General features: G+C 34.8%; 1 protein-coding gene across 13 annotated transcripts in view; it reads left to right on the forward strand.

The window, feature by feature from the left end:
* Phf20l1 (PHD finger protein 20 like 1) overlaps positions 1-24745 on the forward strand; it is a 66370-nt gene that overhangs the window by 3144 nt on the left and 38481 nt on the right. For 5 of the 13 annotated variants that reach the window (XR_004389438.1, XM_032916164.1, XM_032916190.1 and 2 more), the window contains exons 3-8: positions 12481-12652; positions 12794-12878; positions 16099-16187; positions 16407-16496; positions 20670-20883; positions 21406-21534. Coding sequence is in view for 12 of the 13 variants with exons in the window: in XM_032916164.1 (XP_032772055.1) it covers positions 12481-12652; positions 12794-12878; positions 16099-16187; positions 16407-16496; positions 20670-20883; positions 21406-21534 (779 nt within the window). In the remaining variant the exon portion in view is untranslated. The remainder of the gene's footprint in view (positions 1-12480; positions 12653-12793; positions 12879-16098; positions 16188-16406; positions 16497-20669; positions 20884-21405; positions 21535-24745) is intronic. The other 8 variants (XM_032916240.1, XM_032916247.1, XM_032916258.1 and 5 more) reach the window with 5 other exon arrangements.

Below are 24745 nucleotides of genomic sequence, written 5' to 3' on the forward strand. Positions count from 1 at the left end.
CATTTGATAGATTGTGCCTGGAATAAGTGCTGTCTTTTCTCCCTTCTGACACTCATTTGTTTTGGAGAAGGGCCTAACATAGCTACACTTTGGCGTTTTCTCTCACCATCGCTTCATTAAAGCCATAATGAAACCTAGTAGATAAGCTTCTAATCATCTGCATTCAGTCTGTATACTAAATTGGTAATGAAACCTTGTTTAGTCATAGTATTGACTTGAGACTAGCCCTGGGCTTTTATTAACATCTTACCTTAGACCTCAGCACGTCTTTATCACCAGCTTAATGGTCTCACTTTTGGGCTCTTCCGTAGGACTTTGGAGACCCTGATTAGAGGTTGAGTGCCACAGTTATTTTGCCCCCTTTCCCCAGTTACTCAGTGGGTGGTTCTTTTATGGAGCCCACTTCTTTCCAGGTGGACAGTATATACAGCGTTTTCTTGAACTTGAGAAACACCTGAAGAATAGGCTTCATCATAGCAAGGGAGATTAAAAAAATCAGTGTCTAGATCTTACCAAAGTTACAAGGATGTGTTGGTAATAGTGGTGAAATACTCCCAACTACAAAATAGTGAATTTATACCATGCAGCAAAAGATGCCAGTTTGTGCAAAACTTGGCTTTCTTGGTTGTGATTTAGCCAAGATTGTTTTACTGTGAAGGTATACTATTGAATTTTTGTGAGATATGAATGTAAAGAACCTTTTTTATGTGAATTTTTTATTTTTAAAGTTGCTGCTTTCATGAACAACAAGTTATTTCATATTCATATGTTCTCATAGGCTTCTCAGCCAACAAAGTGCCACTGAGCTAGCTTCAAGCTTTGAAGAAGCACATAGTTCATTAGTTCATACTATGGTTTTTAGGGACACTAATGCAGCTTTAAGGTTTTTCAAATCCTCTTTTTAATGATGGTTCTTAAGTGCTTTAACCTCCCCGTTAGCTCATCACCCACTAAGTAGTTCAAAGAAAAAAAAAAGATACAGGAGAAGTGGACCTGTTTAGAAATGTTCTTTGGAACAACTTCCCTTCCAACCGACTTTCTAAAGAACCCTTTAAGTTTCCACTTCACTGTAATGTAATTTTAACCTCGATTATAAGGGGTTTGCTTTGGTGAAGTGTACTCTTAATTCCGTGGCTGTTATATTTTGATTCAGTAACTAAATTTAAAAAATACTTTTATAGAAATACTTGTTCAGACCTTATTTGAGTATGCTTTAGTGTCTTATGCTTCGGAGTATAATTGCTGAAGTCAAGTCAGAGGTGTAGCTTCTCAACAGGAGAGCCATGTAAACTAGGTTTTAACGTCTACATGCATTTCTAGTAAGTCCAGTGATGATGGACCTGTTGAGATACAGTGGCCAGTAGTGCATGTTTACCTTTTGTTCTCAAGACATGTGCACTGAAGCATATACTGTGGAATTAAAGTATCACATATGGGAACCTTTCCTTTTAAAAAGAAGTATTAGAGTAGCAGCAGGACAGTTTAACCACTAAGGGAGCTTAAATTAGCCAGTTAAACTTAAGTTAAAGCAGTTAAGGGAGTTTGCTGCTTTCCCAAAGGATCTAAGTTTAGTTTCTAGTACCCTTATGCAAAGGCTCACAACTGCCTATAATTCCAGCTCCAGGGTATGCTTTCTTCTGGCGTTTGAGAGTACCCTCATTCACATGCACATACACATATACATACACAAAGACATTTTAAAAATATTTTTATTATTTTACCTGCTTGGTACCTGAGGAGTTCATAAGAGGTAGTTAGAGATTGGTGTGAACCACCCATGTGGATGTTGGGAAATGACCAGGTCCTTAGAGGAGCAAGTACTCTTAACCATTGAGCTGTTTCTCTAGCTCATCCCTCTACTTCATACACATGAATTAAAGGGGTGGGGGGAGGGGGGAGAACAAGCCAAGCATGGTGGCACACTCCCAGCAACTTAGGAGGCTGAGGCTGAAGTAGGCCTATAGCAAGTTCAAGGTATAGCAACTTAGTGTGCCTACCTGAGAATAATGTATCCAGGTTTTGTGAATTTAGCTTTGTGGTAGAGCACTTGCCTGGCATGTACAAAGCCTTGAGTTCAGTCAGTCACTCTAACAGAAAACAGCATCAAAAGCACAAAAGTAGGTAACAGTGGAACATTCAAAATGCCAGTAATTTGATCTATATATACAACAGGTTTTTTTATGTATAAAAAAGGAAGATACATTATTGTCCTAGTAATAAAAAGATAACGCTAAATTTAGTAGGAAGAAATAAACTAAAGTAAGCTTCTCCTTTTAGGTTTAGGAAGATATAGTTTACTAGGGGACTTAATCTGTTTCTTAGGAAGAGTACCATCAATACAAAGCAGGCAATACCACATATTAGATAGCTTCTCTTTGAGAATTCACATACCCAAAATAGAGATTGTTGTTTTCTGATTTCAAAGCAAGCATGCAGCTACCTATGGAAGTCACTGATGGCTTGATTGATCTGTCTCCACTGGTGTATGCAGGCCCTGAGACGTCATTCTGCATTTTTACATTTTTACTTTGTATTTGCTTTTGTTACCTAGATAGATCTCTTCGATACATGCTAAACCTCTGCTGAATATGGACATTTAATTTTATCATCTGATTTATAACATTTTATTTTCTAGACAATCTGCATAAGTACTATGCTAGATTATCTAATCAACTGTTTTAAATCACATTTTTCTGTTATATTTTCCACTGTTACCTATACCTACTCATTCCTTGACATTGGGTTTTTATCTCTGGAACATATCATAAGAATACCAAAGTATTTTGGTATAGGAATATATTTGGAGAAAGAATGTTCATAATAAAGTTACTTTGGAGACACTAATGGATGGTTTTTAATTTATGCAGTTATTTATTGATCTGGTAAGTATGGGCAAATCCTCGCTTGTTTCGAAGTAACACTGGCTATTACTTATACAATATTTTAGGATCAAATAAACACATATCTGAACTTATTTTGAATTCTACAGTTTCAATTTAAAACACTGACATAAATAAAAGGGGAGGAGGAGAGCTGAAAAATAAGCCTATGAATCAGAAGACTTTAGTGTCCAGGCTTTTAATAGACTTAAGTGTTGGCATCAGAGTAAGCTAGACTCACACAGGACAAACATCGTTGGAGCCGGCTGTGAGAGTATAGTCTCTGAGATACTCACTCATTACGTCTTCCACTCCTGTAGACTTTGCCAGATTGCAGAGCACCTGTACACACATTGACATTTAACCATGTGCAATATAGTTAGTTGATAAGTGATAAAACTGGTTTTAACAATTTAACTGCTGCCTTTTGATTAAGTTGTTATTCTGCAGTCAGTGGTTTATTTATGAGAACACACCAGATGGAGTGATATGCTGTTAGTCTTACAATATTTGAAATACAGTCAAAGTATTCAGAAGAGTTCTGTTCTTCTGGTTTCTTTTGGAATATTCCTATTAAATTCTGTTCTAGATCTAAAGAAAAGGAAAGAGATTAAAAAGTGTGGCAATGTCTCCAATTATGAGAGTTTGCTAGAACAGTTTAAATTTGAGTTGGCAAATGCTATTCCCACACATTTGGAGGGTTTGAACTGTATGGGACATTTGCAAATGTGTTTAGGTTGTTCACCAACAGAATTTTAAAAGTGTGAAAAAATTCAAGAAGTTAAGATTGTAGTAGTGAGAGATACCTTCTAATTGAAAATAAATGCATTTTTTAAAATAAAAAGTAGCTTTAAATTGATGGCTCTTCAGGAGAGCATAGAGATGTGTGATCTATGTTCAAGGCCAGAGAATGCCCTCTGAAAACTAGTCATTGTAGTACGTTTGAAATTTATAGGAACATTAGGTGAATACTTTCAAGATAGAGATTCTTCAGCTGATATGAACAAAGTTTTTGTCCTTTTACATTTGGAGTTTCCAAAGATTGTTTTTAACACTTGAAATATAATTTCTTTGAATCATTCACTGACATTGAAAGCCTGATTTCTACTGTAGACTCAGAAAAAAAAAGTGTATCATTGCATGTATAATACCAACATAATTAAATTATATGTTAGGTTCTGTAGACTACAGTTTAAGCCTGAGATTGAAATGATAAGAACTTTGTTTTGAATTCTGATGTGTAATCTACTTAAATCATTAAGTGGGCCTATGCCAGCATACAAACACTTTGAGCTTTCCACAAATCAGAGCTCTGCCTGTGTTTAAGGTGCTAACGATGAGACCTTCTCTATAAAGTATGAAAAACAAATTTAGAAATAGGGTAGGTGGGCTCTTTGTTTCAGAGCACACATGGTCCTTCTGTTCTTGTTCTTAACCACATGTGCTCCGTGTATTGATGTACTTTTTAATCCATTTTTTTCTGACCTACAAGTTTTATTACCCTATTTTTTTTTAAAAGAGGAGTTATTGGAAAAAGTAAATTTAATCAGAAGGAAGACAATAGGTGTTGTGAATCCTTGTTATGAATTTTGTATCTCTGAGTTGATGGTCTTCTAGTGGGCGTCTTCCATGGCAGGTTTTTCTAATTAAAATCCCAGTTTCTTTTTTATACCACCTTTTCTGAGTTGACAGATATTTTTACCTTACTTAGAGATGTATCTGCCATATACTTGAGACAGAAATAAAATATGTCTAAAGAATTTTTAGGTAGTTTTTCAAAACTGTTAGTCACTTAGGAAAAAAATGATGTTCAGAAATATAGAGAAAAGCCAGTATAATTTGGAACCAAAATATAGAGGTCTGAAACATTTCGGTGATAGAAAGTTTTCACTCCAGGTGATCACCAGTACAATCCATTGCTTCACATAGATTTCCAAGACGTGCCTAGGTCAGCACTGTTCCTAACTTGTGAATGTATGTATGTGGTATATGTATGTAATATTTAAGAGGCCTCAGGTGCCTTTGTTCTTAGAATTATAATTTTAGGCAAGGTAAGTTAATTTCAGGTCTTCCTCTCCAACTACCTCCCTCCTGATTTTGGCATAGAAGTGACTCTTCAAATTGGCAATTTTGTTTCATGGCTTTTATCATAAATTTATAAAAGTATGAAGGTGAATATCATCAGGCTTGCTGTGCTTTATTTTGTATGTGTGCGTGTGTGTGTCTCTCTGTGTGTTTTTTCTGAGTATTTGATATGTGGTTTAGTGGCAGCCATTATCTTACATATTCTTTCCAGCATTCTTATTAATTTGGACATTGTTAACATCATTTTCTGCATAGTGGCCATTTACTTTGTGTGAGATAAACTGTTCTTTGGACTAACAGCAATTTTAGACATGTTTGAATATGAAACAAACTTTGCGAGAAAAAATAAACAGATAAATTATTTTAATTTCTATATGTCTTCATTGGTAAGAATGTGCTGGATTTGAACCACGATAGTGCTGAGTTGATTATCTAGTTTATAATGCAAAATCTATAATGATTGGTTAAATCAATTTTATGGACTAAAACACCTGAGTTCAAGGATCCATCATTTATTACCTCACTAACTGAAGCAAGTTATTGAACATTTGGAAGCAGTGGTGACCTCATCTTTTTAATAAAATAGGAAGAGTTTGGTATGGTATATATAATCTGAGCCCAGGGAGACTGAGTTTTTTTGTTTTTTTGTTTTTTTTTTTTTTTTTGAGATACGGGCAACTTAGTCTGCACAGTAAGACCAAATCTCAAAAGGAAATTGTGAGAAAGTAGGATTAAAGCACACAATATACTGAAAGAGCTTAGCATGACACTACCATGTGGTGCAGGCATGTGACAGACAACATCAAGTAAGGTAGAGCCAAGTGAAATAAGTCAGTGTAAGTCTAGGATTAATCAGGAGGGGTAAACAAGCCTCATTATTGGAAGGCATTCTAAATTCTTAATATTAAAGAGAATTAGACAGTCTAGACTTCCTGACTTGACTTGTATAAATTTAAAGTCTGTTTCTAGAAATCCGAACAAATTGTCCATACATAAACTTTGAATTCAGTACCAAAGAACATGTTTAATGAAGATGGGAAGGAATTCCTTTAATACTTGTAATGTGGGAAGGTAATGGGCATAAAACTACGAAGCAGGTTAAAAGAAAAATTTCTACTGGCAAATGTCATAGGAGTAAGTAGATATGCAAATATTTGAAGAGTCACTGGTGAGGATTTTTAGGATTCAGTGTTAGGATGTACTTTTGACCTAAAATCTATTACCTCAATCTCCTTGGGAATCAAGACTATTTCATGTTTTTATTTCATTTTATAATACGAATTTGAATTGAGATTTTGTTATTATATTTAAAGTGTGAAAAATTAGCATGCCAGTGTAGTTGGGTTGAATAGGTAAGGGAATTTTGAAAATTACAAAGCATAATATAAACTTAAAGTGCTTCCAGGAAGCTAACAATATAAAAAACATGTTAAGATACAAGCATTTGCTATATTTACTTGGCAAGTAATCATGTAATTCACAGTCATACGTAAGCAGTTCTTACCTTTGTTTCTGGCTGTGCTAGTAGGTTTTAGATATTTTTAGTGGTCATATGTTATGAATGAAAATTTCTGTTCACGGAACTGTTTTAGACTGCCAGTCCTTACCTATAGTTTCCAAACACTTAGATTATTCTTAACTTTTGTCTCAACTCTACTACCATCCTTTAAAACTTATCTACCTTGCCAAGGTGATATTCTCTTTAAATACTCTTCTGTGTATTAGTCTAATACTGTGTTGTCACTCATCTTGTCATGGTTTTAATTCTCTCTCCGTCTCTCTCAGGTAAAAACCAGTCCATTCCTAAATTACCAAAATTATAAATTTTATCGTGAACATAAATATTAAAATATATAACTTGAAAATATATTAGTATATATTTTGAAAGTACCTTTGCCACTTTGTTTATGTGACATTCAAAAAAAAGTTAGCATATTCTGTTTGTATTTAGTGAGTTGTAACCTAATAATGGTTGGGAACCATGTCCTTTGGATTATGTGCAAAAGATTCACAAGTCATTTTTTATGGTTGACTTTATCAATATAGGTTAAAAATAAATCAGGATTTAACAAACTAGATAACAAATCAGAATGAATTCCTTAAGTACAGATGCTTGTTTTACTGCTATTCTAAAATGATATTTTAAAAATTAATTCATCAGATGATATTTCTGGCATAGCTGCATGCCTGTTTTCTCACACCACAGCTCTCTAAGGAAAATTAATAGAGCAATATTGGTAGTAGATTATCTTGCCTTCCAGAAGATATTTGTCCATGGGCATCTCTTTAAAATCTAATTCAACTTAGGAGTACCTGTCTGAAGAAAAGTCACCTACTTCTACCACAGAGACATATTAGTTTGCAACAAAGAAATTCCCCACTCTCTTTTCTTAGATAAGTTAAGACAATAAAATGAGCAAATACAGTGAAATATATTTGCATGTGTGTGTACACATGCATATATGTATAAGTATATACACATAGTATATATATATATATATACACATACACATACACACATATACATATATCTTATGTAGCATGTATAAGACAAAAATAAGATCCTTGTGAGCTAAGATAGGAATTCACCAGCAGAGACTTCTTTCTTAGAATGCTTGTGTTCTTGTGTTTTGCCAGCACTTGGGGTTTGATGCTCTCGGGAGCTGATACTGTTCAGGTGCAGCTAAATTAACTACTTTGACCAATGTCTTTAGCCAGTGTCTAAATATTTTCATTTATATTAGTTGAAATGCTTATAATTCCTCCATTTTTTGGAATTAGACTCTGTTTCCAGGCTTAAGACTAAAGGACTTGGAAAAGGCCAAGTTAACCCAGAGCAATGAGGCAGTTCATGTTTTATCTGAGTCAGTAAATCCCATCGGACCAGAATCTGTATGCTATTTACATTGCTTTAATGTGAGATTATTTCAGAGAAGTTAGAGAAATCTTTGTTACTTTTCAACAGCAGATGATAAGGGGCCAAAGAGCTTTTCATAGTATGTTGGCATTGAGGAGTCATTTGCTTGGTGATGTGACATTCTCTTCATTTCTTTCAGTTAAATCTTTAAAAATTATCTTTAACCTATTTTTTATAGTCCAGTCATATCCCCTTTCCAGTGTGCCCTCCAACAGTTTTTCATCCCATTTCTCCTCCCACCCCCAGTCTCTAAGAGCATGTACCCACCCCCTCAACACGTCCCCCCCATTTCTTCCCCCACACACATACACCAGGCCTCCCCACTCTCTGGGACCTCAAGTCTCTCAAGGGTTAGGTGTGTCTTCTCTCACTGAGGCCTGACTAGGTAGTCCTCTACTGTATATGTGTGGGAGGCCTCAAACCAGCTCCTATATGCTGCCTGGTTAGAGGTTCAGTGTCTGAGATATCTCAGGGGCCCAGGTTAGTTGAGACTGCTGGGGTCACCCTCCTCTTCAACTTCTTCCAGTCTTTCCCTAATTCAGCGACAGGGGTTGCCAGTTTATTCTTGAGATAGAGCTGCTATGGAGATTCTCTCTAGTCATTCTGGCATCTTACCTGACACTATGGACTCTGAAAGTCTAATCTCCCACTTAAGTATTTTCCTGAATCATTCATAAATGTCTGAGGCTGAGCCTAATCACTACTCTTTATTCTAACAGCTTTCTGTGATTCAGCCTTTAAAACAAAAACATTAACACCATATCATCCAAATTCAGGAAGAAAAAAATATTATGTTCAATGCACAGTCAATTATAGTAAAACATAAGTAGCATATGAAAATAATACATTTTTTAAGACAGTCATTTGTGAATATATTTGCCCAATTTTTTTTACACTGTGTATCAAAACATATACCATTAGTTTGGGCCATCTGCTGGAACAGAGGAATTGTTTTGCTGTATAGAACTATATGTGAATTGCCATATTGTAATGTGCATCATATATGTGTTACAAAGATCTTAGCATGCTTTTTCCTTCCCAAGGTATAACCAATGGCCCAATTAAATAGAGGTCCCGTGTTCTGTAAAACAAAGGATCATTTTGTTAGCCTGCTATTTCAAAGCTCTAAGTTTGAAACAAGCTAACATGTCCAGTTTAATGTCTTTCTGTTCTACTTTATCTGCTGAACTGTTTACCATGTTGTCAGGCCAAGTGCCCTCAAGTCTTGACAGGTTAATCTTGAGGACAAATGACACATGTTGCTTTGCTTAATGGCCTCACTCACTATGCTGTCATCCAGAGCCATAATATTTTTCAATACTGAACATACAATTAACTGTAACTTGTGTAAATTATATTTGTATTCAGACTCTTAGTTCTTGAAATGTCCCACCAAATCCAACATGGTTAGTGTCTCCAGGAACCTTTAATGAACTTACCAGTGTTCTCAGAATTACTTAAGCATGTGAAATAAGGTATTTCTATTTACTTTGAATTTTTTCTGTGGGTGCGTTTTAATCATTTGTATGTATGTATATAAAGAACAACCAATGTTTAGTAAGCAAACAAAATAGAGGCTGATATACAGAATAGTATTTCTCATCCAGATATCCAAACTGAGCTCAATGATGAAATGATAGAATTTAGTTTTATTTCTTTTCAAATCTACCAACAGTGCTTGCCTGCTTCCTTTGTTCTCTCCCCTAACCCTCCCCTTCCCTCTTCCTTTCCCTCCTTTCATTTCCAAGTGCCAGGGACCAAAACTGAGCTCTCATTCTTGCTAGGAAAGCCCTCTGCCACTAAGGTACCCCTCCAGTCCTACCTTTGGTTTTACTGTATGTTCATATATATATATATATATATATATATATATATATATATATATATATGTTAGACATTCTTGATAATATTTTTGACACCTTTAACCATCAAATTCGACTAGTAAAACTTGTAAAAAAAATAAAATAGATTATAATCTTGTGCATTCGCATTTATTCTTGGCAGTAGCCTTGGTATGCATATTATTCTCTAGGCGTTTATCTAGACACTAACATGCTATCACTTATCCTGAAGAGGTTCCTCAGGATATAATTTGTTCTGGCTGTTACTTCAAGCATCCTTTCAGCCAACAGAATTTAAAATATTTTAGGAAAACCATAAGTTGCTTAAAAATAACAATCTAGATTTACATTATTTAAATTCATTCAGATTCTGGTTTTTTACCGAATTGAATCATTTTATGAAAATAGATATACATTTGAATTTGTTACTGTGGACTCTTTTTACTTTGAATAATGTTTTAAACATAAAGAGTTCCATACGTTTAGAATTTGAAAGAACCTAGAGAGCAAAGCCAAGGGCTTTGGGTTTTGCTTAAAATTTGAGTGTTATGATAGGTGAAATTAGAAGCTCTTACATTTTGAGAGAGGTTTATCAGCTTTTTGAACTTAATAGGTATGTCTCTTCATAGTACTTCAGTGGCTAGAAATGTTGAAAATATAGAGCAGCCTTGGTGAAAGTTTCCCTGTATGCTATGATAATTTTCTGTTTTAAAAATTAGAGCAACAAAATGTATCAAGGGGAAGACTATAAATGATGAATATTAATCTGTTAATCTGTGTTTTATTGGCTTGATGCTTTTCAGGAACAAAATGTTTCCTTACCCACTTTCTCCCTAAAACTAGGAAGTTAGATTAGAATGAGCCAAGAGCCTTCATAGTTCTTAAGAAACACGAAGACTGGCCTTTAGCTTCTGTGTGTTAGGACTGCTCCAGATGCTGAGGGCTATAAGGAGCACAGCTTAGGTAGACCCAGAGATCATATGCCTTGGCAGTATTCTAGCATCATGATCCTTAGCTGTGCGTTGTCTCTAGACATGTTAAACATTTTGAGATAAAACAGGCTACATCTTTCCTATTCAAAGTCAAATGCTTTATCTCCATTGCTGACAACAGCAAGAAATCTTCAAGTAGGTAACCTAGTTTTGATCTAGTATTTCCCCAACTTATTTGATGTTGGAAACCTTTTGAAACACATAAATGCCTCTGGTGATCATTCACCAACCAGCACTTAGTTTTGGAGTCTATCTAGAGAGAATTACCACAATCAGAGTTCCATAAGGTCAATGGAAAGGGGACTTCAGGAAGTCAGCTAAGATCATTACATGTTGGACAAGGCCTGAACAATGAGAATGAACAGGACAGGAAGGGTAAGTTAGGAGACGAAGGAAAGGTAGTGGTAAGAGGTGTGAAAGGATGGGTTGAAGAGTGTGGTGTATGTGAAGAACTCTGAATAGCTCAATATCATGCTACAAAATTAAGAAATCATCTCAGGAAAATTCAGTGTATTTAGATGTGTAAATGACTTTGAGCAACATAACTGACCTATAAAATAGATGGTAATCTCAAAGTTGCTTAATAGCTTTATGTTTAAAACTTTTAAAGATAAAACACAAAGCTTTGAATTTATTTTTAAAATAAAAAATGTGAGATAAACAGTTATAGCTGAATTATCTCCCATATGTGGCTATTGAATTCAAATGTTACTCATAAACAGTTCATCACCTATGAACATTTTTGTAGGAATAATGGAATAGTACACTCCTTATTAAAAGTTTAAGTGAATGAATTTTTGCTTTGAAATTAATCAAAGGATAATGAATTTTATTTGTGAATAAAATTTATTTTATTTGTGAATAAAAAGCAATCAAATATTTTAAACTTTACAGTCTTGGGGTTTTCCTTCCTAGCATCTATGCTTCCTATAGAAAAACAAAATGTGCTTACACCCTATAGAATTGGATTTATAGTCTTGGGAAATAGCCTGGTTGAAATGATAAGGTCGTGAGTTCTATCCCCAAAACTTGTGCAACAAAAACTAGAGGTGGTATCCAGTGCTTTAGAGGCGGTTATAGGCAGATGTCCAGCACTGACTGTCCAGCCAGCCTACTTTATCTGGCAAGTTCTTTGTGCATGGTATTTGAGAAGTGATAGTAGAGGTTGTCTTCTGGCCTCTGTGTTAATGGGTACACACAGGCATATACACAGAAATGAACGTGTACATAAGAAGGAATATGTTGAAATATTTTAAAACATATATCATTCTAAATATAATCTTTATTTAACTTTTTACTTTGTATAATATAAACATGGTATTTGAAGATTAATATTATGTTCTGTTAGATATGCCATTTCTCATACAACTTTAGAAAGTCTTCAGCTTTTCCAGTCATATTTTTACAGAGTTTCTATTTTATGGCAAATTATACATTGTGTATACATCTTCAGAACAGGAATAAGAAAGTAGGAATATCTTTACCATTTGACACATGCCAGTGCATGAGCTTCGTAAACAGTACAGTCCTTTATATTTTGCATTCAGGGTATATTAGAGGATTTCTTTTCTTGGCTTCTGAGAGAAATCACTTAGAAATGACAACAATGGTAATGTGTATTTTGTGTGTTCAGTAGTTTATGAGTATACTGACTTTTCTCATAGTTTTAATTGTAAGTTATACCCATTAAAATTGTTTTCCTTAATACTTTATACTTGACAACATAAGAATATTTCTTGATAGGAAGCTTTTTAAATTTTTTTGAGGTATCCATCACGAATTGAAAAAATTGATTATGAAGAAGGGAAGATGCTAGTTCATTTTGAGCGCTGGAGTCATCGTTATGATGAGTGGATTTACTGGGATAGCAACAGGTTGCGACCCCTTGAAAGACCTTCACTAAGAAAAGAAGGGCTAAAGGATGAGGAAGATCTTTTTGTAAGTAGGAAGCCTTTCCCAGTTGTTCCTTTCATAGATAGATAATGGCTGTTTTAAAGGATCATGTCAAACTTAGCAGCTTTTTTAATTAATGAAATATTTATTATTATATGCAATTGATCTTAAAAGTTGTTTGAATAGGATTTTAAAGCTGGAGAAGAAGTTCTGGCTCGTTGGACAGACTGTCGCTATTACCCTGCCAAGATTGAAGCAATAAACAAAGAAGGTATGCATTTGACATGACCTGACCTTAAATAGGACTGAGATTTAAATTTCAGTTAAGGTATAATTGTCTTATATTACTTTTTTCTTGTTTTATACTGTTCTGTGTGGATTTCCTACTAGTACTCTTAACTGGAATATTTGTTAAATATAACATAGAGTGAAATGGCTCATGACTTTCCAGCCTGAATCAAAATACCAGGTGTGTTACTAAGATTTCCCATAAGCCTAGGAAATCTTTCAGATAATAATCTTGATGACCACTTAACTGCTTTCAAAGAAACAAACACTGCACATACTTAGTGACAGATTGTCTTTGCAAGGACATTTGATCTACTTTGGAGACACGTCCTTAAAGTTGTGAAAGACATATAATCTAGTGGAAGAAGAACCAGAAGGGCTTTGTTTGCGATAGAATAGTAGGGACATAGTTGGACAGAAGCAAAGGTCAGTACATGAGAGACTTTAGAATCTTTGAATTTTATTTGGAAGTGATGAAAGCAATGGAGAGAGCTTAAACTTTAGGTTAAACTGAAAAATAAGCTTGAAAGAAATAGAAGGTAAGATAGAAGCAACAAACAGTTTTCAAAGGACATGTAAGGAATTCGATATGAAAAATAAATTATAACAGTCTAATTGAGAACCATTTTATAAGAATCTCAGTCCCATTTATGATTGCAGTGATTTGGAACCGCAGATGAGACTCTGGTGCCATTTCTAATGGTTACCCACTCATTTCAGGAAAAGGTGGGAGACTTGCACTGTCACTGGGCATGCAGGTTGTTTCCCCTTTTCCTTTGGGTGCTTATAATTCTGTGGAGTTGTATTCATGTCGAATTTGCTTAAGTCTTATGCCTAAACATCCTTAATATCCAGTCCACAGCCTAGCACAGAGTAGGTTCATCAGTAGTGGTATAGGCAGAAAGAACTAATGAATCTGTTCGCTTGGTTGCTAAGACCCATCCCAACCTGACAAAGTGAAAGCACACAATGCTCTGTAACTAAGATCAGCTGTGTTGAGTATGGAGCACTTTAGGACTTGCCATAGTTGGTAAGCATGTGCTTATGCAGTTGTATACATACATATGCACTATACTCAAGCCACTATCACTGTTTATCCTACTCTGTTTATCCATAGGTTTTAAAACAAAATTAAGCTTAAATTAGTAGAAATGTTATGCTACTGGTAGTGTGGTTACTGCCATTTCTAGAGTAGTTCTAGGAAGTCTTTAGGAAATATTGATACATATTTTTTAACTTTCCTCTAGAAGTATTAATTTTGGTTTCTATATGTCCCACATGGTAGGTGAGCCTGCCTCTTTCCTTCAAGGGGAACAAATGGGAATTGGGGAAACCTGCAGTTCATTATAAATGCAAAAATGGAACTAACTACTGTGGACATTTAGATATTTGTGATACAGCTTATACAACTGAAGAGAAAGCAGTATAAATCTATGACTTTAAACATAAATATTTAGAAGGCAGTTTAACAGCAAGACCTTTTACCAAAACAGTTGGTTTCCCCCTTGAACCTATGATTTTCCTAGGCATGAATCTTGGTCATAATAACTATACCAGGCCTGAACCTGTGGAAGGGCCTCAGGTCCAAACAAGAGGTCAGCAGGGGGATGTGTTGTCTTGTCACTATTGCACTAATGAACACATTTTGTTCAGTAGGTTAGTATTGTAGCTTCTAGTGTCAGTTGATTGATTACTTTTCTCCCCCAGCAGCCTGCACCCCCCACACAAACATCAGTGATTAGACTGGGTTATTTTAAAAAAATGGGCATGAAATTAGGAGAAAGATTATAGGTAAAGTTTGAAGGAAACATTAGTGGGTAAATGGATGTGATTAAGATACATTGTATCTATGTATAAAATTTTCAAAGAATGAAATGAAGAAAGAAGGGCAGGAAATGTGTACTAGAATAGCCAGAGAAGTTTTCAGCTGGAGGATGGTCATTGAAAAAGTGGTTAGAGTTAGATGCAGTTGAGAGGTACAGGGAAGCATGCAAATAGAGGAAATAGCATGAGCAAGGGCTGGAGGAACCAAGGTCCTGCCAGTGCAGCTTAGAAGCAGCATGGGCTGCCCAGGAGTGCCATGTGAAGGAAGGAGTTGAAGAAACAGTTGCAGGAATGATGGTAGTTTGAGGTATGTGTATAATTAGGGAATCTTAAATTTTTTCCATTGTTCTTACGTCCCTGCTTATTCACTTGATCATTTGTTTTTTAAGTTTTAGCTTAGGTTTAGAACTTTGCAGTATTTACTTTATTATGCTAATCATATGAAAACGTAAAATAAGATTGCGATTTTCACGTTACAAAAAAGGAAAATATATATGTATATGTATATATATATGTATGTATATATATGTGCACCATTGGCTTTGAAGTCAAAATGTGACAGTAATGTTTCTTGTTTATACTTCTTTTGTAAAAGTCTGGTATGTATTTAAAGTGTTGTTTCATTTTTCTATAAGTATAAAATCAACATGACTTTTTCTGGTAACCCAGTTTAATATTGACTTGTAAGTGTGAGCTCTGGCTCAGAGAGTGATGTGCTTTAGCTTCTATAAGCAGGCAGATACAGGAAGGGACAGGCAAAGCTGAGTGCACAGCATGGTGGAGATGGCTGTGTGCTGCTGCTGAGCTGAGTGTCACAGTTGCCATCCTCAGCTCCTCCCGTTTGTCCTGTCGATATGCAAGCTACTTCCATCTGATGCTCTCTAAGTTCCTTTCTAGCTTGTCCTTCACATGTGAGAGCATTATTGCCACTTTCACACTAATGTAAATCTCACTGAGAAAATGATCTTTGTCACATATCAGATCTTTCTGTTACCTACTCTAAAAGTAACTTTAAAAGAGAGCCAATGATTATTTCTGTAGAAATATTGTTTCTGTAAATAATGGTTTTATTTTTATGAGATAATTCTAATGATATTTATGTCTTTTCATAATAAGTTTCATAATTCTTCAGTAAAAATCAAAGTTACATAGAGCTAAGTTATCAGGACTTAATTTGGGCATATTTTAAGGGAAAAACTAGTTCAAAATTATTTAAACATGGGGAGAGAAAATTAATAACTCAGCGGAGCACATTCAGGAGACTTTGCCTGTGTTAGTGTAATCACAAAGCGTCTTTTTACATTATACCACTATTGTTAGATTCCAAATGCTGCTGTAACATTGCATGATACCTTCTAATCTAACTGCTCCTATTTCAGGAACATTCACAGTTCAGTTTTATGATGGCGTAATCCGTTGTTTGAAAAGAATGCACATTAAAGCCATGCCTGAGGATGCTAAGGGGCAGGTAAGAGTGTTCAGTATTCCTGGCTACTGAAGGGATGTCTTCCTGAATGGTATTTGATCAATATACATACTTAATGTATTTTTTAAATGAACTAATTGTAGGGTTATGTGCTGAGAGCCCCAAATAGCAGCAAGAAAGAGAAGCATAGTATGTAAAATAAATTATACACTTGATTTTTGCTTCTTTGGTTTTAGACCTGCTAAAGTTATAGGTCACTAGTTTCTGTTCCAGGTGAAATCCCAGCATCCACTAAGCTGGTGTTGTCCTATCGACCCAGCTGGATCGTGTAACCAGTCTATGGGAAGTGAGGTAAGTGCCTTTTTGCTTTTAAAGTTTTTGTTTGTTTTATCTGGTATAGAGTCTTATTAGAAAGCTAATTTTTAATATGAAATTTTATATAAGTTTCTTATCTTCTTCTTTCCTTCTACAAATCATAGTTATTCACCTTCCTTAAAAGGCGCTTACCTGACACTCTGTAGGCTGTTTGAGGTAGGACTCTCTGAGTAGCATGGTGGAGGCAGTGCATTCTGTGCTTTGCTACTGTCAAAGCAGGAATACATGGTGAGCATTGGAAGGAGAGTCTGGGTTGGAGCTATGTTCCATTTGCTGAATATAGTTCCGCAAGCATTGGAAAGAAAGGTGCCTTAGACATGAAAAGTATTTTCTTTTATGTTCTGCTGTTATTTGGGATTTTCAGCACCTGGACCTACAATTAATTTAAGAACTTGAAAGTAATGAAAATGTCTAATGTGAAAATATATTCCCTATTTGTTCCATACCATATAGCTAAAAATTTTATTCTGAAGTGTGTTAAAAATCACATGGTAAATTTCTGGTAGGCATGATCATTTTATGATCTGCAAATGTCTAATTCTATATTTTAAATAATTATTTTTGAGTATGCAGGAAATTGTGATTCCTTCTGAAATGGTCAGTTATATAAATGTAAATGCAGTTTAAAGTGAAAATGCTTTCAATCAATAAATCACTTTGTATCCTCCTGTACATTTATGTGTATTAATGAAATATTTTAAGTATTCAGTCATGTTCTTCTTAGTACAATTTGCTATGTAACTTTAAATCTGTTTCTTCTTTTGCTTTAATACTGTGACTCTGTAACTGTAGTTATTCAGAGGTCATGAAATGACACTATTATTTTTCATTGAACTTTGAAAGAAGGACATTGAGACAATGAGATTTGTTGTTGAATAAGGCTATAGAAATTAGATTTGTTATATGTCATATTTTGAAGTATTTAGTCCTATCACAATGTTCATTTACATTAAGTTCAATGCCAAAATAAAAAATACTTTAAAGAGTACTTCATTTGCAACATATTCCCTTTTACTTTTTATTTTCCTTTATAACCCTTAATTATATACAGATTTAAAATATTTTCCAAGTATTTTATGTTATTTTATGAGGTTTTTTTTAACCACTACTGAACTTTAGGCAAGGCTAAGGTTTTTTTTTTTTTTAGAGTTGGAATACTTTGAGAATCCTTTTGTAAAATCTAAAGAAAGGCATCTTACAGCAACTTAGCAAAGAGTAATGCACTGAATCAATTTAGTGGAAATGCTCTTCTGTTAGCCCTGTTTAACCCCTGTGTAAGATGAGACATTAATAGTAGTTTTATGAACACGAACTTCCAGATTTGTCTTCTTAAACTCAGATAATAAAAGTCCTAACTTCGGGACAGTTGGTTGATGCTATCTCACCTCTGATTGCATTTTAAAGATAGCTTGACCTTTGTGATAGATTTCTGAAATGCTTCTGTTGAAGTGTTAGCTGTAGGACTTCTTGAACTTTGTTTGCAGATATTGTTCTTCATTGGGGAGTATGATATGGTAGACATAGTGACCATCCAAACTAAGATGCCCCGGCTTTATCCCTATCTTCTTGTATATAACTTTGAATCGAATGGTAATGTCGATCCGTAGTTATAAAGCTGACATCTCGCAGGACAACTTAGTAAGGTGTCTTACTACTTGTTACTCTTCCCTTAAGTATAGCAGCAGTAACTGCAAGCTCAGGGACTGAGCATATATTTTGAATTTGAAGTCTAAACACAGTCTCACATCTTCATTCTTTTTTAAAGTGTGCTAATGTAAAGTATGTATTGACCTGCACTGAAGATGGGTTTATAAATGGCTCTAAATCCCTTGCCATTCACCTTCCTAATATTTTGCATCTGTTGAATTGAGGTCAGAGCATAGTGAATTGAGTGACCAAAGTTTCATTCAGCTATTACCTACAAGTGACTTCTGAATCAGACCTGATTTTGAAGCAGTGTTCATTTTTAATGCACTGTCTGTTGGCTACAGAGCATTTTGAGTATGTTATTGATTCTGATTTGTGGAAAAGCATCCTCAGTTCTTTTTTACAATGAAGCTTTTCTATATAACAGTTCAGGAGAAGAACACCGAAAGTAATTGTTTAATCACATGGCTATCATGTTTGCCGTGATTAAACCAGTTTATGATTAAAAAGCATTTTTAAGTGTTTAAGTTTTGAAAGTGAAGGTAGAAAGAAACTTGAGATGGAAGTTACCCCTAACCATGTCCAAAGTTGCTCTGTCTACTGAAACAAACAAACAAACAAACAAAACAGTTTCAGTGTGGAGCCTGTGTTCATGCTATATGAGGCACTTGCGATGTGGTTATGCTTACTGCTGTTCATCTACTTGGTTGGCCTATTCTTGGTTTTCCTTTGTTGGAGTTCCTCTCCTCACTTCTTCATTGTGAGCCTTTTAAGCTCAACCTTTAAACTGTAGCAGTCCTCAACTAATTCCTCTTCACCTAAATCCTCAACAAGGATCTCTGTTCCTGTACACACTGGCTTCTTAGCCTTCATTTGTCTTTCATCTTATTTGGAAGACTTGTTTCCCCCCTTTTAGCTGTCCATTTTCAAGCCAGTTCTCTTCATCTTTAGATCTAGAGACCAACTTCCACACCCTTATTTCTGAAGTCTCCCATTAGTTTTTCTTTTCGATCAGAATAAGTCTCTTCTGTTATGGTATATTTGTATGTCCCGTCACATCATCTTTTCATCTCTTCTTTTAAAGATGGTTTCATGTAGCCCAGGCTGTTCTTGAAATGCCTATGTACCTAAGGATAAAGTTGAACTTCTAGTCTTCCTTGCTTATACCTTCTCATTATACTATCATATGGTTAATTTTATATCTTTGTAAATTCTTTGACTAGCCCCTTCTCTTTTATCAGCTTTTGTATTTTAATGTTAGACTAGTACCTAGTTAGTCTTATGAGACATTCATTAGAAAGTAGACCAAAAAAAAAACAAAAAAACAAAAAAAAACCATGTTAGGTAAATCACCTGATATTTGCAGATCATTTTAATGATAGAGGGGAGGGTGACTGTAAATACATTTATTATTTGTTTATAATGGCCTGTCTATCCTCATGATATATTTTCACGGGTAAATGGTTAACACATATATTTTGTTTAAATTTGTTTACAGTAGTGTTTATGTTCATTTGTACAATTCACTAATTAAATTCATTTTATGTTATAAAATTATATTCAGTAGAATAAGAACTGTACAAGCTAGGTGAACTTTATAGTCCATTTAGACAGTGTTTTAGGGACATGAGTGAAGGATTAACGCTGCAGAAACATTGCAAATGTTTATTTAAATTTTTTTTTACTAAAACTCAATATAGAACCATTTGTTGCTTCTTTACCGTGTTTTATACTTTTACAATAAAGAATTTTAAATTGAAAGTAAAGAACAAGATTTATTTAGGGTAGAGAAGATGCTTCAGCAAATAAAGGCACTTGTTGCCAAATCTAATGACCTAGCGTCAGCTGAGTTTGATCCACGAACCCACACGATGGAAGGATGCATGCCATGGCATGTGCATTCCCCCCAACCCTTACCTCACAGCAAATAAATGTAAGAGTATTTTAGCAACTAACAAAATTTCTTTACTAGTATTATAAAGGGTGTGATAAATTGTCCTAAAGTTTAAATGTTTAAAAAGTAAAATCATAGTTTGATTTCTAAGAAATTAACCATTAATCAAATGTTATGTGCATCTCGAAAAGGAACAGTAGCTTGTTCAGTAGTAAAACATTTTTCTCAATACTTAAAAAGTATAGTATAATTCTCTTCTTTGCGATTAACTGTGTTATGAGAAAGAAAAGTAGTAACACTTTTAACAATGACATGTTGGAGCATGTCACATAGCATTCTAAATTTCTTACAGGATTTTAAAGTTGAGTTTGATTAATTATATGAAAACATATCCAAGACCTATTTGCCATTGAATATTTTTTATTTTCAGTTCAGTTAATTAGTTTATTAATCTAAAATCTTAGTCATGCTAATAATCTGCCTCATATAGTTAGCCTCTTTTTTTTTTTTTTTACCTGTGTGTATGTTTAAGTAGCTGTCATGTTTTATTTATTAGTGAAGCTAAAGTTGGATTTTAATACTTCATGTTCTATGTTTTTCCTTTGGAGGACTGGATTGCTTTAGTCAAAGCAGCTGCTGCAGCTGCAGCGAAGAATAAAACAGGGTCTAAACCTCGAACCAGTGCTAACAGCAATAAAGAGAAAGAGAGAGATGGGGGAAAATGGTTCAAAGTACCTTCAAAGAAGGCAGAGACTTCCACATGTATAGTCACAGCAGAGATTGAGAAGAAGGAAGAGCTACCCACATCTAGTGAACCATTTGGTACAAAATACATTCTTATTTTCCTTTCTCGTGACACAGGTAAACTGTGGTAGCAAATCAGCCAAAATCCTTTGGTCACCTATAATTTTGAACTTAGAATTAAACTATTTACTTCTAGGATAATAGGGTGACTGATTTAATTATCTTTATCAGAGTGGATATAACTCTGAAGATTAAAGGTTTAATGTCAGTACTTGACATTAGCTGCTTTCAATATTCTTGAGTATAAATCATTTGATATTAGTGGATTTTTGTTTGAAATTTCTGGTTTTAGTTTTTAAGGAATTGTGCTGTTTTAGTGTGCTATATAGAAGAAGCATTAAGTTATTCTCTTCAAGCTTTAAGAATAACTACTTAGTATGCTTTTATTTTTGTTGTATAATCCTAAGGGATTTGTGTTTGTTTAATTCATAATGAAACACTAGATTTTTATATATTCAAATGCTTTTACTAACTTGCTATCTATTATATGTCTTAATTTTGGATTCCAGACAAACTCTCACATATGTGTTCTGTTAAAAGTAGGACTTCACATAGACAGCGTTCCAAAGATCGTCTTTCCACAGCCAGAGAGCACATTAACAAACAAGAGGAAAAGTAATCAAGGCAACTCATTTCAGGCAAAGAGAGCCCGACTTAACAAGATTACTGGTAAACTACAATGATTCTTTTGGTGGTACGGAGTAGGGGGTCTTAGGGGCTTCATGTTAGAGTAGTTTCTTTTTAATAAAAGAAAATTGATCTTTTGGCTCAGTGTAATAAGTTGATTACTTTCTGGTTCTTCAAAGTAAACATCTCACAACACTGTCAGCTCTTTGGATTATAAAATTTGAAAAATAGTACATATTTTCTACCTACCTCACAGGGATGTTGTGAGGATCAATAAGCTCAAATGTTACAAGAATACAGTCTTAAAATCACTTCCATTGTGGGAATAGTTTCTGTCAGAAATGGGTTCTCTGTATTTACCAACTTGTGGTGGCTTCATTTCTCTAACTTTAAATATTTTTACACAATAAACAATTTCACAGAGTGGAAACTTATTTAAGAATGGAACCATTTGTGGTAAAAATATGAATATTTGACTAAATTAAGTCTCTGACTTACTTGTTAGTTCCTGCTTCTTTTCTTGAGGTTAGTCTCTAGAGTAGCTTCTTATAAGGTATATAGCAGTATAGGCATGATGAAATTACATACAATCCTAGCAGGCTAGTGCTCAAAGAAGAGGGAATTGAAATATTATATCCAGTGCCAGGCATACTACACCTAAAATGTGTAGGCTGTCAGCCTAATATGTTTCTGGTATTTAAATGAAATTAGGATTGTAATTTACTTCTAAGTATACTTTAAAGGGAAGCTTAAGTATTTTACTGATTTGGACACCTGAATTTTCAGAACAAAATATTTTCAAGGGCCTTTGGTCTAATAAAACTGAATAAAAATTTGTTGCCATTCATGTAAGTACTTTGAAGAAGATTAGCTTCTCTGTTAGGTCCAGGAAAAAAGTACTAATTATGTGCTGTGTCTTTTTTCAAGAGACCTACTGAAGGGTGGCTGGAGCAGAGGGCTCCTGTGAGCTTCTCTGTGGCAGGGTTATGATTTCTTTCTGCACTGAGGGGATCAGGCTTGTTCAATTTGTTTATAGTACCTTTGTTTTTAGAAATTGTTAGCCTTGGAGAAACCCAGACTCTTCTCTAAATTGATTGTTCTACTGTCAACTTGAGACTTTGGTTGTGGCTTAAAATACAGAACTCAGTGTGATGCTTGCAGGGCAGAAAGGAAAGCTGCTTCTTGCTCCTGTGATAAAAGAATTGACACTGCACTGTTGGAGGATTCAAGACCAAGGAAGATCGAAATGCCACTGCCAGGATACAGCTAATTGCCAGCTTCCCAGCATGATGGGTTTTCCTCCTTCAGCCACATAGCCTACTTTTAGTTTCAGCCAATATGCTTTCACATATGCCTGCTTCTAAATTCCTTAATGAGAGGATGGGAGGGTTAAGATCCGTATTTAAAGAAATAACAAAACTGAAAGAGAAGCCAGTGACTCCACATGATGATTATCTCTGCGTGGCCTTGGAGAGGCAGTAGTAAGGTTAAAAGAACCATTTACCTTGTTCCTCAGACTGTAATCCAGGTTGCTTAGTAACACTTCAGGTCGTCCGTAAAGGGGCTTTCTCTTCAGTTTTCCTTAGGAATGTCAAGTGTAATGGTTAGCAACAGACTAATACAAAATCTTACCCATGTGAAGACATTGGGGTCCTTCCCCCTTTATTTACTCAGAAGATTTAAATGCATTACAGTCTTTTTTAGCAGTTCATCTCTGCTTTTATTTTTGATTTCATGTCACAAGTATGCCATGCAGAAGGACAATAGATATAGGATTGTCTTCAATCCTAACCCCTGGTGTGCTTGTATTTCAATTGTGGTCTGTGAAGAGAAATGAGAACTAATGTAAAATGGCAGATTCATGTTGGAATCTTGCTGTATTTTAAACTTACCAAGTTCTACCTGGGTATCTTTTTCCTTTACTAGGGAGGAGTGGGCAAGAATTGTAGCAGTTTGTTCTTGCTTCCTTTCCTTTTTTCCACTCTATTTTTAAATAGAGTATATCCAAATATAAGTGAACCAATCATTGGATAAGTTTAACTGTTTCCTTTGCTTCCCTTCATAGGTCTCTTATGGTGATTCTAATCTGATTGCTTATAGAAAGAAAGACAAAATGATGATGTTTTCAAAGTTTGCAACTAGAAAGAAATGAAATTGTATTCTCCTTGGTTATGGTTTTTGAATATGTAATATGCTTTAGTGATAGTCCTATCTATATTATACATACATTCATTTAAGGTAGACAGCTTTGCATTGAAAGCCACAATCCATAACTTTAGAAACAAGTTGCAAACAAATTGAGTTTTAGTGGACTTGAAAATAGTAAGTGTACACATCATAAAAGAATAAAGAATAGGGGCTGGATAGATGGCTCAGTGGTTAAGAGCACTGACTGCTCTTCCAAAGGTCCTGAGTTCAAGTCCCAACAACCACATGGTGGCTCACAATCATCTATAATGGGATCCAATATCCTCTTCAGGTGTGTCAGAAGACAGTGATAGTGTACTCATATACATAAAATAAATCTTAAAAAAAAGAGTAAAGAGTAGTACTTAAAACATGATATACTCCAATTGTTGTGGACATTGCTGGAAATTAGAAAGGTTTGTGCAATGTCAGGGATTTTTGAAAATTTTGAAAAACATCCTAGATTTAAATTTACTTATGACAGATAAATTTAACCAAGATTTCAACTTCTTTGTTCTTTGAGCACTCCCTTTTGTATTCCAGGGAGTGCTGGCTTCCTGTTTCTCAGTGAAGTAGATCATTATGAAGTAATTTTGTTTGGTGGTAGGATTCATGATGATTTGATGTTCACCTTATACTCATTGTTTAATGTCCTGGTGCTGTATCTTGCATTCTTCAAGACAGTCTCTGGAGCAGAGCCTGACTCTAATGTACTGGTAATAAGTATTTGAAATAATTAAAGTTAACTTAATTTGTGTCAGTTTCTTTTGAATTCTCATTTACTATGTATATTGAATTTTTTTTTTTAGAATGGTATCAGGGAAAGATAATTACATTTGCACTATCCCTCCAGGCAGAGGTAGACCCTGCTCTCCAAGCACCTGTTTTATCATGTGTCCGCTTTTGTTTATGCCTAGTAATTTTTTTTAAAGTTGATATTCTGCTCAGTCATACAAAATTTTACTGTATATATTTGGAGCTTTTAGAATGCTCTAGATACCAAGTGTATTTTGAAATTAGTTTGTCTTAAGCTCTTCATTACTCTTTGGCCAAATTAAAGGGTTTC

This window comes from Rattus rattus, chromosome 1 (genome assembly GCF_011064425.1).
Source record: "Rattus rattus isolate New Zealand chromosome 1, Rrattus_CSIRO_v1, whole genome shotgun sequence".
NCBI classification, from domain to species: domain Eukaryota; kingdom Metazoa; phylum Chordata; class Mammalia; order Rodentia; family Muridae; genus Rattus; species Rattus rattus.